This window comes from Mus musculus, chromosome 8, assembly GCF_000001635.26.
Source record: "Mus musculus strain C57BL/6J chromosome 8, GRCm38.p6 C57BL/6J".
NCBI classification, from domain to species: Eukaryota; Metazoa; Chordata; class Mammalia; order Rodentia; family Muridae; genus Mus; species Mus musculus.
This window is the reverse complement of record NC_000074.6, coordinates 88,737,910-88,752,560: the sequence shown is the minus strand read 5'-3', so window position 1 is coordinate 88,752,560 and position 14,651 is coordinate 88,737,910. Positions and strand designations below refer to the sequence as shown.

General features: G+C 41.4%; 1 protein-coding gene across 21 annotated transcripts in view; it reads right to left on the bottom strand.

The window, feature by feature from the left end:
• Nucleotides 1-614: 614 nt before the first annotated feature.
• The window catches only part of Cyld (CYLD lysine 63 deubiquitinase), a 55,069-nt gene continuing 41,032 nt past the window's right edge, over nt 615-14,651 (bottom strand). For 17 of the 21 annotated variants that reach the window (XM_030243811.1, XM_006531419.1, XM_006531420.2 and 14 more), the window contains 5 exons: nt 11,138-11,270; nt 10,167-10,275; nt 7,615-7,733; nt 7,136-7,352; nt 616-5,732 (listed from right to left, as the gene is read on the bottom strand). In XM_030243811.1, the coding sequence (XP_030099671.1) occupies nt 5,548-5,732; nt 7,136-7,352; nt 7,615-7,733; nt 10,167-10,275; nt 11,138-11,270 (763 nt within the window). In that variant the 3' untranslated portion in view covers nt 616-5,547. Of the gene's footprint in view, nt 5,733-7,135; nt 7,353-7,614; nt 7,734-10,166; nt 10,276-11,137; nt 11,271-14,651 lie in introns of all 21 variants that reach the window. The other 4 variants (NM_001128171.2, NM_001276279.1, NM_001128170.2 and 1 more) reach the window with 1 other exon arrangement.

Sequence of the window (14,651 nt, the reverse complement as noted above, 5' to 3'; positions counted from 1 at the left end):
ATGTATGCCAGCCTTTGAACCCAACAAGCAAAGGCAGAGCTGTGGAACAGCCCACGATGTCATCAGCAGGTCCATCCAGCTGTGGGTTCTCCAAACAGAAACCTTGACACACTAGACTAGCAACCCTCAGATCATTTTAGCTTCCCTTCCAGTATGCAGTAAGTGGCTTGGCCTCTAAGGAAGAAGGACTGATCATGCATTTTGTTACCTAACAGGAGCTTGGAGTCAAATTTCAGTCCCTAAAATGTCATGTGATTGATCATTCCCTGAGCATTACAGAGAAGCATCCTTGGCAGCCTTTAGCCCCAGAGCACAGCCTCTGGAGTGAACAGCTCTGGGTCACATCTATAGATATAAGCACAGGAGGAGCAACCTGTGGTCGGAGGCTTCGAGACTGCTGGCCATGAGCCATCTCCAGCACCAGAGTGGGCAGAGTCTAATGACTAGATCCCGAAACACTCCCTAGACACACCGTGGGCCTGGAAGCTTGAGGAAGACAACTGTAGCTAGCGTTTCTCAGGGGCTTTCTGATTTAAGCACTTGAGAAGTTGTCAAGAACCAGTTCCTGTGTTCCCCTAACTCCAAGACCCTTCCCCTGAAGAAATCAAGGAGAGAGAAGCATAAAAACTGCACTTTAATGATACAGAAAGAGTACATGGTACATCTCTTCTCACAGCCGCGCTCCACTCCTCTCCAAGGTTTACAAAATTAAGGCCAAACTGGAGCATTCTGATAGCAAGGGATTGTTTTACATGATGCTATTCACGTTTTCATAAACAAAAGGATGTTCTTCAGGAAAAAAGAATGTTGAACAAGGTACCAGAAAAGGAACTAGAACACATACTGCACTCCTTTGGGTCAGCTTGATAATAACCACCTCCCTGGAGAGTACCAGGGAGATAATATATATATATATATAAAAGAAATGAATGTTTGGTTCTGGTATGAGGGAGACTTTCCAGAGTTAGCATTCCACAGTACAAAGCTATTTCATAATATGAAACCAAAGGGAGTTGTATCTCCAATATAAATCCCTTTAGAATAACTAATGAAAGTCAACAGTGTTTAAAAGCACAGGGAACTGTGCTGAGGCCCCTGGTGCCTGGGAGGATAATCCCTTCATCAACAGCCCTTTTCCCTAAATGAGAATGAGAACCAAAATATGCTGAAACAAACCCATCAGCACTGCCAGGACGGAGGTAGGGGACCCTGTGGCACTCAAGGACTAGCACTGCTATTTAAGGCCACCAGAAAGGGCTTATCACCCACAATACCACTGTTCACTACTGGCCAATTCTGCTTCTCACCCTCTGGCACTGCATTTGGACTCAAGAGAACCCTTTTTAGCAAGTCTAGAGTTTAGAACAAGACTAAGCTATCTCCCCTAACATCTCCATCCAGGTCCCCCATCCAGTAAGACAACGCACAGATTCTCACACAGGAGCAAGGGAAAGCCCCTCACAGGAAGCCATGCTCTGACACCTTTGACAAGAGGGCCAATGCCCAGAGCCACAGGCTTGCCTTCCCTGAGCCCTGTCCTCTGCCTCCTCCAACCCTCTTTGCTCACTGGCTCCCACTATAACAGCCTCTTCTCCACCCACCCAGGCTGCACTATGGAACTAAAGAATTCCTTCACTGGTGAAGAGCTGGAATCACAAAGACCAAGGAAAGCCACCTTGTTTGTTTGTTTGTTTTATGTTTTTGTTTTTTTAATCGCAGGCCCCATGACCTACCTTCTCTAAGAAGGAAATCCTATTCTGACCTGTGACTGGGGGTAGGGAGTGGGGCGGGAAAATCTTCCCAAGAATTTAAATGTTTGCATTATTAAGTAGTAGAGAGAGATGAGCTCAGGGATTTTTTCCCCTACTTCTCTGGCTCCTGGAACCTGTTTCTATAGAAATAAAGTGAAAAGAAACATCCAAGTGCGCGCCACTGAACATCCCGACACTTCCGTGTATACCTACGATTGCCAATCTCTCCAGCAATACAGGGGGGAGGAACACATACCAGATGCACTCCCATCAGGTCATATGTAAACGCTGATCCACACAGAGTCAGTAGCCACTCCTTCACACCTACACAGAATAACTGCCGTGGATAACAGTAACAGAAGAAGGGGTCTTTGAAGCCTTCCAGCCTTATGGCTCCATACCTGCTGCTGGTCACTGTTTTCTGTGGATGAGCTTCTGAGTTGAAATTTCCTACCTCCAGCAAAAACTCAGATGTATCAGGCATGGCCTGGAACCCTAACAATTTGTACCGCTTATCCAACTACATATCCAACCCTTTCATCAGACAGAACAAGACACTGAAACTCAAGAAATCGAGGTGGTGTTCATTCAGCTACAGAGCAAGTGATGGAGAAAGAACCCAGGATTTTTGTCTCTTAGTCCTTTGCAATAAGGTTACACTAGGTTGTCTCCCAAAGTGGTCCCCAGACATGCCTGTCACCCATGCCTAGGCTAAGAAGCACCAACGGATGCTCTGGTATAGAAACTGAGCAGTAAGCTATATGAGAGCAGGCCCCAGGTCTCATTAGCCCCGTGCCGTATGCTAGCCACCTAGCAAATGACCCATAAATACTTGTTGGCAGTTACTCACCAGGCCAAGTACGGGGTTTTGCACTCCCAACTCAGTGCAGGAAGATGCAAACAGATGCAAGCTTATCTACCTGCTTACTAAATTGCAGTTGGGAGGGCTGCTGCTCCTAGATTTATGAAAATGCCACATTCAGTCAACCAGAGAATGGACACGCTCCAGAAGTCAGAGGTAAGAGGAGCCCGGCCATTTACCTAAGCACTTGGCAAACATAAAATAAAAACCCCAGGCTACTCTGAGGATAAAATGCATAGCAACCACCCACAGCTGCACTACACAGATATCTCGCTCTGTTTCTCAATGCATTTCCCCAACTTAGAAAATACTTTGTGAACTGAGCTGGACTCTCTGTGAAGCTGGCCCTGAGGAGCTCGACACTTTGTAGCTTTTGGATTAAAAATGTGCCTGGGCCCCTTTCCTCTCCCTTGTTCATCCTCCTGACTCTCCATACATATATACAGATTTGCCTCACAGTAGAGAAATAGAATTCTTATATTTCCTATTTGTAGCTATGGCTCCTAAACCATGTTGTGAGTAAAACAATCCTACTACACTACCATCTTGATAAGGAGAAGGACACTCAAAATATTTTAAAAGGCAATGGGAAAACCGTACAGAAAACCTAAGATTACAAAATTAAAGTAATCCACAGGCACGAGGGCTATCTGCACCACACAGTCCAACCCTATTGCCCCAGGGGCAAACCAGGCTCTGCTGGGACAAGGAATGAGGAGGGGCTGTCCAGAGGGACAAGAAGGCATGGGAGAGAGCTCCCGCTGGCCTGTGCTTCTCAGGCCTCCCCAGCCACTGCAAGTGGGTGTTCCGCTGTGTGCCCCTACCCAGCCACTACTGCTAAAGAACACAGTGCAATTTCGAGACGATCTTGCTTAGGGATTGCCTGTGGACATGGTCCTCCTCACTCACAAAGTGCCACCCCAACTTCAGAACCACTGCAAACAAGCTTTGAGTCCTCTGCTCTGAAAGCCAAGTAGCTAGTCTCTTTGCACATGGATTTTGCTTCCATTTCTGAAATTAAAAAAAAAAAAAGCTTTCCCTCAGCCCCCTCCCCTTCACTGTTAAGCCAGGCTTGCCTATAAACAAAGACCTCACCATTCCTTAGTTAAACCTTTCAAAATCACACTACCACACTAACAGACTCATTAAATACATACTTATTACAGGGTGACTGAATTCTGGTCAGTGTGCAAGCTCAGACTCACCTGTGCTCACCGTTCTCACCTGTCCCAGGATGATGAAGACAAGGCTAGCCTATAGCTGGAGGACTTTACTGCTATCTACTCATGGCCTCTCCACCCAGTCTAGGCACTCAGCTATATAAAAGTCTGTGCACAGTATACACACTTTTCCATTGCAAAAGTACAAAGATTACAAGATGGACGAGTTTTGTGTGTTGTGATTTATATAAAGCTAATACACGCCAGCAAAATGGAATAATAAAACCAAGGAGTAAAGTGCCTTTAAAAATAACAGCAATATTTATAGACTCTTTTGACATTAAATCTTTTATAAAGCCATATGTTACACATATAACACCTTCTCTTTCTGTAAGGTTGACATTATTCAGAGAGACAGCCATACCACAAAACAACACTCAGACAACAAGCACTCTACAGCATCCACCACGGTCTATACACACACAAGCAGTCCTAAGATGACATCCATTTTCTCCTTTGAAACCATCACTGACATTGCAGTAACATGCTGACGTGGTTGTCATTGTTTCAAGTGACACCAAACTGACACCAGAGAGTACAAGGGTCTTCAGTCAAACAAAAATATTAGTCTTATTTAAATTAAGAGAAATTCACTTAAACTAAAAATAAAATAATTTATTTACGATGAGATTTTTAAACACCTAACACATTTTTTCAGGGAAATGTTGGTGCTAACTCTGAGCCAGCTTCACTTTCTCTGGACTGTGGGTCTGTATAAGAATATATAATTTGGGGCTAGAGAGATAGCTCAGCAGTTAAGAGCACTGACTGCCCTTCCAAAGGTCCTGAGTTCAATTCCCAGCAACCACATGGTGGCTCACAACCATCTGTAATAAGATCTGATGCCCTCTTCTGGTGTGTCTGAAGACAGCTACAGTGTACTCATATAAATAAAATAAATCTTTTAAAAAAAGAATATATAATTTACTTATCGCTCAGTCATTTCAGAAACCACTGCATGTTGTCTCATACTTAGGAGCCCCTACAGAAGACCTGTTCAGTAACAGTTGTTACTATGACTACGATACTTGTTTTGTACCCTAATTCTTCAAGAACAAATCAAAAATGGACATTTTATGACAGAGTCACTCATTTATCTCAAAACTAGAACAAATAAAAAATAACACCATGAAAGGAATTTCAGCATGTTCTGACCACTGCTGCAGGAACACAGAAACTCAGCAAAGTACAGACATGCAGGAAATCAGCACTATATAGGAAAATTAACAATTAAACTCAGCACACCTTCAACAATTGGAGTAAAGGCAGACTCTTAATAAAATCATATTATGTCTTTCTCAAGGCAATCATTAGCTACAAAAGGAAAATGATTTCATATCCCTGGTCCATAAGAAGAAATATTTATTTACATCCTCAATGGACTAAAAGAGGTTTTAGACGTCACAATTAAAATTGTATGCTTCCAAAAATATCGTATCATCAATGCAGTTAACTTAAAGTGTCAGATATTAATAAATCCATTTAGACTTCTTAAAAAATCAACACAAACATACTTCCTAGAGTGCAAAATGCTTCTTATTAAATACTTCAGGAACACAAAAGCAATTTGTTTGGAAACACAGGAATCCTTTGCTGAAGGGCCATCATCAAAAGAGACACCCATTGCCGGCAATGGGTGCCGGACAGAACCACAAGCTGGAGGAAGACACAGCACTAAGGTTTGTGCTGTCTCTGCCCACTGCGGATAACCTGGTTATTTGTACAGGCTCATGGTTGGACTCTGGTACATGCACATGTATGCATCGCAAAGAAGTCTGCGCGCACAGCCTTGAATCCTTCTGGAATCCAAAGAGTGCAGGTCCTCCAGAGACATCTTCAAGTACTCTCCCACTTCTGGGCAGGGCGTCACTTGTGGAATGTTGAAGCCATTCTGACCACCTAGAGAAAGGGGCAGTGAAATCTATTTAGGGAAGTGAATGTCTAAGTCCTTCTGGCATCCTGTCCTACCTGAACAATTCTACTATCCTAGAATTTAATGAGTACTGACTCTGAGAATTGGAAGAAAACCTTTGTTTGACTTCCAGTTTCTAGAATTATAGTCTCCTTGGCTTCTGAGAGGGTTCCACAGGCAAAGGTGAATAAAACTGGTGAAAGAACACATATTTAAGATAGGCCTGATTTGCAGGCTGCTACCCACTGTGTGCACAGTCTTGATTCCTCATACCTGCAAGTCCCTCCCATACACTAACAGCCTGACATTCTTTTCCACAAAAATTTTGCTCAGTTTTTGAAACACCTAGTAATGCCCATTGCTGTTTTCCTATGTTTTAAGGACATACTTGCACACCTCTACATGCGCTGTTTATGCACTGATCAGCAGAAAGCACACTGATTACTTTGTGTGCTTTGATGACTGGATTACAGAAAGCCTGTTTGGTTTTATTCTCCCAAGTGCTTTCCCAAAAGCCATGCTGCTAATGCTAACTGGGTGAAGCATATGAACAGGAGGGGTGGGCATGCCCCTCAGGCGTTGAACTGCTGGGAAGAGATGGAGAACTGCTGGTCTTGTGTCCCTGGTCAAGGAGGTGCTACTAGGGTTCTCTGGTTATTAGAGACCCACACCAGAAGACCTTAGGGCCTAGAGCTTGGGAGAATACCTGTAGAAATAGGGGTTGGGGGGTTGGGTGTACTGTGACAAGTATTTTACTTCCAAAACTTTTTGAGGTCCTGACACTGAACTGTGTATTAAGAAATGACTAAGCTTCCTAGGAACAGCTCATTAGATAAAGGTTTCTTCATAAAACGGAATGCAGGAGATCAGGAAGAATGAGGTAAATGCAAACCATGCAATCTTCACCACTTTAAACTTTAACTAAGACAACAGAAAAACAGGCATAATTTCTACAACTGCAGTATTCCCACTGAGCTTGGCATACAGGTGCTCAATAAATGGCTACTACAGTGTATACAGAACTGAAAGGAAATAGACGGTAAAATCAGCTCTAAAAGAAGAATCTTAGGATTTTTTTTGAGGTGGGGCAAATGGAAAAAGAGTCTCATTATGTAGCACACACTGGCCTCTAATTCACAATCCTCTACCTCCCAAGTGCTGAGATCTTAGACAGCACTCTTTAACAAATCTGTTTAAGTGCCAAGATGTCACAACATTGTTCCTTAGTCTGGGTAGCTGAATTATTAATACACTTTGAAGATTAAAGTCTATAGCACCATACTATTCCTTAAAGGATTTTCTCACAACACACCCTATTACTTCACACACATGTTCTCACTAGGAAGCACTACACCCCTAAATACAGGATGCTGAGGAAGGTGTTTAATACCATCTCGATCCGCCATGCTGTCAAAGAAAAGCCAGGCAGAGTCATCCTTCCCATACTTCACAAAAGCAACATAGTGGCTCGTTTCTATGCAGAGAACAGCAAATAACTCCATCTTCTGACAGGGGATGCAGCCGTGTCTCCAGTCCCAGTCAGGCAAGTCTTTGGGAAGTGATACTGGATGATAAGAATGATTCAACCTCCTGGGATGAAGGTGAACCTAAAAGGGACCATGAAGAAAACACCACATGAGCTAATACCATGTTGCAAGGGAGCAGACTCTAGCCACTTTCACTGAGCCCAGCTCTTATAATCACAGCCAAGTATTTCTCTCTCACACACACACACCAACAGAAGAGAGATGAGCAAGAACATTTACTATGAATGTACTTTGATTCTGAAAGGCTTTCAAGTCCAGAAATGTAGTGGACAGTCAGTGGGTGACGTCTACAGGGCATACCCACCAGGTAAGCACAGATTACCTGAGTGCTGCAGGTCTTACAGAACTGCTTGATCTTCCCAGCTGAGATGTCCGGATCGTCATAGCACTCCCTGCACTCGTACATCGCAAGTCCTCCACAGATGCGGCACTGCCTGGGAGCTACCATTTGCAGAAAGGGGAGGAAGAAGTCTTTTAAAAAGTATTCTACCTGCCTGTCACTGTATCAATACCATAGTTTTTATCACAATTGCTCTGTAGTACAGCTTGAGGTCAAGGACGGTGATTCCACCAGAAGTTCTTTTATTGTTAATAGTTTTCGCTATCTTATGTGTTTTGTTATTCCAGATGAATTTGCAAATTGCTCTAACTCTGTGAAGAACTGAGTTGGAATTTCGATGGGGATTGCATTGAATCTGTAGATTGCTTTTAGCAAGATAGCCATTTTTACTATATTAATCCTGCCAATCCATAAGCATGGGAGATCTTTCCATCTTCTGAGATCTTCTTTGAATTCTTTCTTCAGAGACTTGAAGTTCTTGTCATACAGATCTTTCACTTGCTTAGCTAAGAGTCACACCAAGGTATTTTATATTATTTGTGACTATTGTGAAGGGTGTTGTTTCCCTAATTTCTTTCTCAACCTGTTTATTCTTTGTGTAGAGGAAAGCCACTGATTTGTTTGAGCTAATTGTATATCCAGCTACTTCACTGAAGTTGTTTATCAGGTTTAGGAGTTTTTTGGTGGAATTTTTGGGGTCACTTAAGTATACTATCATATCATCTGCAAATAGTGATATTCTGACTTCTTCCTTTCCAATTTGTATCCCCTTGATCTCCTTTTGTTGTCTAATTGCTCTGACTAGGACTTCGAGTACTATATTGAATAGATAGGGAGAGAGTGGGCAGCCTTGTCTAGTCCCTGCTTTTAACGGGATTACTTCAAGTTTCTCACCATTTAGTTTGATGTTGGCTACTGGTTTGCTGTAGATTGCTTTTATCATGTTTAGGTATGGGCCTTGAATTCCTGATCTTTCCAAGACTTTTATCATGAAGGGTGTTGGATTTTGTCAAATGCTTTCTCAATATCTAATGAAATGATCATATAGTTTTTGTCTTTGAGTTTGTTTATATGGTGGATTACATTGATGGATTTCCTTATATTGAACCATTCCTGCATCCCTGGGATGAAGCCTCTTTGATCATGATGGTTGATTGTCTTGATGTGTTCTTGGAATCGGTTTGCAAGAATTTTATTGAGTATTTTTGCATCGATATTCATTAGAGTAATTGGTCTGAAGTTTTCTTTCTTTGTTGGGTCTTTGTGTGGTTTAGGTATTAAGAGTAATTGTGGCTTCATAGAATGAATTGGGTAGAGTGCCTTCTGTTTCTATTTTGTGGAATAGTTTGAGGAGAATTAGAATTAGGTCTTCTTTGAAGGTCTGATAGAACTCTGCACTAAGCGGGAGTGGGTGGGTTGGTGAGCAGGGGGAGGGTTTGGGGGTTTTCGGAGGGGAAACCAGGAAACTGGATAACATTTGAAATGTAAATAAAGAGAATATCAAATTAAAAAACAAAGCAGGCAGAGAAAAATAAATTATGAAGCTGCAAACAATGACCCAAACACTGCGAATTTCTCATTAGAGACTATGCCAGCCAGCCAGGGGTAGTGTGAAAGGCAGCAAATCCTGTGAACATAGCATTCTGTGCTCAGTGAAACAGTCCTTCAAGATGGATGGCAAATGTCAAGTGACTAAATAAGATGTGCTGGGGTAAGGTGGGGCGTGATGCTCGGAGAGGACGAGCTCTCCCTTCTCAGAGGAGAAGGGGAGAGCAGGGAGAGAGAGGGAGGATCTATGTGTGTGAAGGGGCGCTGGGAGGAGGGGGGCTGATATTGGGGTGTAAAGTGAATAAATAAATTAAATGAAAAAATGGAAAAAAAAGGTATTCTGTCACTAAAAATGCTCTGGGGGGGCAGCTAGCCCCCTTCTGATCCTCTTAAAATTTCATTTGGATTTCCTGTGTTTGTAATATTTTTAGGATTTTTTTCAAACCTATTCTAAGACTGTTTCTCTGGTCATAAAATACCCAAGAGATATAAAGAAAGTATAAAGAAAACTGATAGCACATATGAGCTTAGTCAGCAAGAGAAATACACTGCCATTATATAAACTTTCTCTAACACTTGTATGTCTGCATATCTATATACCTGTGTGCATCCAGTGATGTGCATTTCACGCATGTCTCCCATTCAGTCTCCCAATGCACTTTCCTTCCACTTACAATGGTTTCCATGTGTGTTGTCCTCATACTCCTGTGTTTAATGGTAGTAGCTCTATTGTTATGAAGAATAGTCCTATTAACCTCTGGCCTCTCACTAACATTTACTTGTCTCTACTTTCTTATCGTATAATGATAAGTGATTTTGCATTTAAATTGTTTTCAACCTCTTCTCTTTTCAGAATAAATTCTCAGCACTCAAATTATTGGCTTAATATGTCCAAGCTCTTCAGGTACTGCACTGCATGTCAAAGTACTATATCCACAACCAATGTGACTATTTCTAAAACAAACAAACTAAGGACTGTAACTTACTGTCTTCAAGTAAATCTGTTATATTTAATTCCAGGGAAGGAAAAATTTTTTTAAATAGTTTAAAGTCTTTTCCAAACCGAGGCATCTGGATAATCAAGCATGATGGTGCCTACAAATAATAAAAATAATAGTGTTATTGATAACAACAACAACAACAGATACATCGTTTTAGAAATCACAGTCCTACAGGGCTGGGGCCTCCTCAGCTTAGAATAGTAGCATGCCCACAGCTTTGAGTCTTGTCTCCTGCACTAAGGGGAAAAAACTGCAAAAACAAGTTTCCCTCTGAAACTGAAGTAGTCACAGCTGTCACTCCCAGCAGTAGTTTCAGCACTACGCTGTTGGCCCACATGTGAATGTGCAGTGTGGACACAGAGCAGCAGTGAGCTACAGGACCTCCTGACTCTCCTGTCTGACATCATCACAGAAGATGCTACCTATACATCAGCAGAGTAAGTGAGACGAGCGTTCCAGCAACAGACCACGGCATGCACTACGGAAACCATCCATCCAGGTAAAAGAAAGTCTTCTATTACATTCATTAACAAACCCACACAGAAGATTTCACTGGCATTTTATCTTTAACAAAGGGAGAAAAATAGCATTCATTACCTTCTAAATGTTTAGATAATATGCTTGGGTAAAATGACAACTAAAAACATAAACATGTATATGTATATGCATATCTTTGGAATTAAGCACCTTTAAAGGTCTTCAGGTTAAACACTAGATTTCCTCCCCATTTTGCACCTAAATCCAAAACATTTCAACTTAAGCTAAAGAGCTTTCTTAAAAAAGAACAAAGTTGGAACACAATCTTTTGTGTGGGTTTTCTTAACAGGGTGAGTGAGAGCTGGGTGTGGTTGAGCAGGGCAGCACTCAGGGTAGTATGTACAAGCCCTGAGTTTAACATCCCCCTTCTGACCACTGCTAAGAAATAAAAAACCAAGAAAACAGTCAGAATCACTAACCTCTGCAAATTTCAGGTTGCTGTTGATAAAAGACCATTCTAATAACTGCTGAATTGTGGGTACTCCAACTTTCTCATTTTTTTCCATAAAAATTTGATAGAAGTTACAGTCTTGAACTTTTTGACCTGCTGATCTAAGAGTATCAAAAAGAAATGCACATAAGCTATCCACATAAGCTAAATGACTGAGTCACAATATCAAGCCACCTGGCAGGACCTGAGAATATAATACCATGATACAGATGTGCAGCTCTGCATCATCCAATGCCAGGTAAAAGACAATGATTTGGATGAGATAATTAAATGCACTTATGCAGAAGACCTCATAAATTATTCCTTCTGCCTTATTCATAAATTATTCACAAGTTCTCTCTGTGATCACAAGAAAAATGTAGACTAATATCCCAGTCAAGAAACACTATGTGAACAATAATCAGTTCGATTTCTCTCTCCAAATCTAGAAAGCAGTAATCTGCTTTTAATGATTAAAGCAAATGCTTAAATGGCTCAATGACAGACTCTTATACTTTCTAGATCAACTTCTTTTTACTCCTTAAAATAAAGGCCCTAAGAGGTACAGAAGGACAATTTTCTAGCAAGCTAAGCAGCACAAGGTGTAAAGCCCAGGGACCCTGACAACTGTCCTCTAGCCTTGTAGCTACCAAGTCTTTAGATGGTCACCCACTGACCTGATAAATACCACATAAAAGTCTACAAATTCCCATCACAATGAACACTGTAACATCTCCCATCCCTTAAAATCTTAGTAGTAATCCTTAAAACTAACACTACTAAGAGGTTTTATTTTTAATCTTTCAGTACTATTTATCTTTTTTTTTTTTAAACAAGAGTGTCTGGGCTAGAAATACACACTGGAGCTCTTCTCAACCATAAAGAACAAAATATATCAGTCATAGAAAATTGAATGCAACTGGAAATAATCATATTAAACAAACTAGAGCAGTACTATAGAGAGAAACATTGTATGTTTTCTCTCATTTATGGTTCCTAGATTTTACATAGATTTGTACAAAGCATTTATTTGTATATGACATGAACAAATTTATTATGAAGTTATCTCAGGAACAAACGGACTATCAGGAAGAAGACACAAAAAGGGACGGGAAGGGATGGAGGTATAGGGGAAGCATACTAAACATACAATATGAAATTTTATGAAATTTTTAGAAACTGATAAAAAAATTAAGTAACTTTATGGCTTGAGTTTTAGAAGTCTGAAAGAACCTACAGAATCATAACAAAGCTGTGAAATTGTACCAAACCATGCTAGTTGGGTTGTACATTCTCCACTATGACAAGCCAAGAGCACAGGGATATCAATTTGGTAACTTTTAAAAAATGGACATCTACATTTTACAAATATTAATATAAAAACTCATGGATTGCAGTGGTTTGGGCCTGCCTTTGTGGTGCAGACCACAGTAGGTGGGTCCTGAAGTCCTGTACTCACGCATCTGAGAATACCCAGATCCTGCAGCTCCATGGGGAGCACGTGGCTCATGATGTCATCACTGGTGCTACAAGGAGCTTGGATGGCCCTGCCTTAGTGGCCATAGTACTGGTGTCTTCTGGCTTTAGTCAGACCTTTTCTTGCTCTGTCCCCCAACTCCTGCTTTTGGGAATGAGAAGCCTCCCCTGCATCACTATAAGCTGAGGTAGGAAACTTGTTTATTCATTTTTTTTCAGGGGCTCACAGTTAAAAAGACCATACACTTGAACAATATTTGAACAGTGTTGGAACTATTAAAGATTATGAAGACTTCTGAAGTTAGAATGAATGTATCCTGCATTAAAGATGGCCAAAAGCCTACAGGGATGAGAAGTAAAAAGTAATAGCTTTAAAATTGTATGTTTGGGCTGGAGAAAGAGTTCATCCTTTAAAAGACCAAAAAAAAAAAAAAATCAAAAACAAAAAAATCTAAGGCTCACAACCAAAAGTGGCAAGAAATGTCGGAGCAGTTAGGGCAGCACACTGCTCTTTCAGAGGCCCAGAGCTCAGTTCCCAAAACCCACAAGAGGGAGTTTGTAACTCCTGCTTCAGATGACCCTACATCTTCTTCTGGCCTCTGGACACTGCAGTCACACATATAATTTAAAAATAAAATTAAAATTATTTTTAAATGAATAGGTGTGGCCTTGTTGGAGGAATGTACCACTGTGTAGTTGGGTTTGAGAGCTCCTAGTGCCTAAGTTCCATTAGGTGTAGAAGAGAGCCTCCTCCTGGCTGCCTGCCTACGGATCAAGATGTAGAACTCTCAGCTTCCTCTCCAGCACCATCTGCCTGGATGCTGCCATGCTCCCACCATGATGACTGAACCTCTGACATTGTAAGCCAGCCCCAACTGAATGTTGTCCTTATGAGAGTTGCCCTGGTCATGGTGTCCTTTCAAAGCAGTGACACCCTAACTAAGACAGTATTCAGCCCCCTATTAGCTGGCCTCCCTTATAAAGACAAGAATGGCACTTGGGAGAATAAGAAGAACTCAAAATACTATCTTACAGTCTTTAAGGAAGGAGTTGGTGGAATTATGAACAGGTTGCTTGGAAGTGTGAGGGGGAGGATAAAGAATTGCTCAGGTGCCTTTCCCAATTCCAGAAAGGCCTTCACACTCTGAACAGTATCTGACACTGTCTTACTTCTGAGAATTACTGCAGTATTCAACTTCTATTAAACCTGGGAAGTCTGATGTCTCTTAGATAAGGCTAGATTAAGGGGAAAAATTTTAAAACAATTTTAAGCATTCTCAGTTTATTTCACTAAAAGACAAACAGGTTATTCCTCTCTTGAAGTCCCTTCTTTCTCAGGATTATTTTCTTGCTTTTCCTTAATAAATCTATGTTTGTTCTAGAAAAACCTTTTAAAGGAGTCTCAGTATGGTGGCATATGCATTTAATATAAGCACTCAGGAAGCACAGGCAGATGAGACCAGCCTGGTCTACACAGCATGTTACAGGCTAGCCATGGAGATACTCTAAGGCCACATTTCAGGGTAAAACAAATACAAAACTTAAAAGATGAAAAAAAAAAAAAACCTGATGTTTTCTTCCCAAACTACCTACCAGATGTCCAATGTCATATTTCTTTTCTTTCAATACCACTAACCTTCCTATTCAAGTTTATTAATAAATACTTCCAATTATATACTATTTTAATGTCTATTGTTTTTCCTTCACAAATTATAATCCTTTTTTTTTTTAATAAAAGAATCCTACGCCTATGGTAGCAGGAGAGCTGGCTGGAGTCATGAGAGCAAGCGAGCTGGCCCTGCCACTCACTGGTGCAGCACTTAGGAGTGTGGCCCCTATGCCTCCCCTGGTCAGCACAGTAGTGCTGACCCTGGTCAGTGGTGGGGGTTGGGGAGAAGCAGCATGGGTGAGCCAGCCCTGAGGCCAAGAGTGTAGGAAAGCTGGCCCTACCACTCATCTATTGTAGAGTAGTGAGGGTGCAGGGGTGATGGCCTCCTCCACTCCTCACCATCTACAGTAGTAGGAGA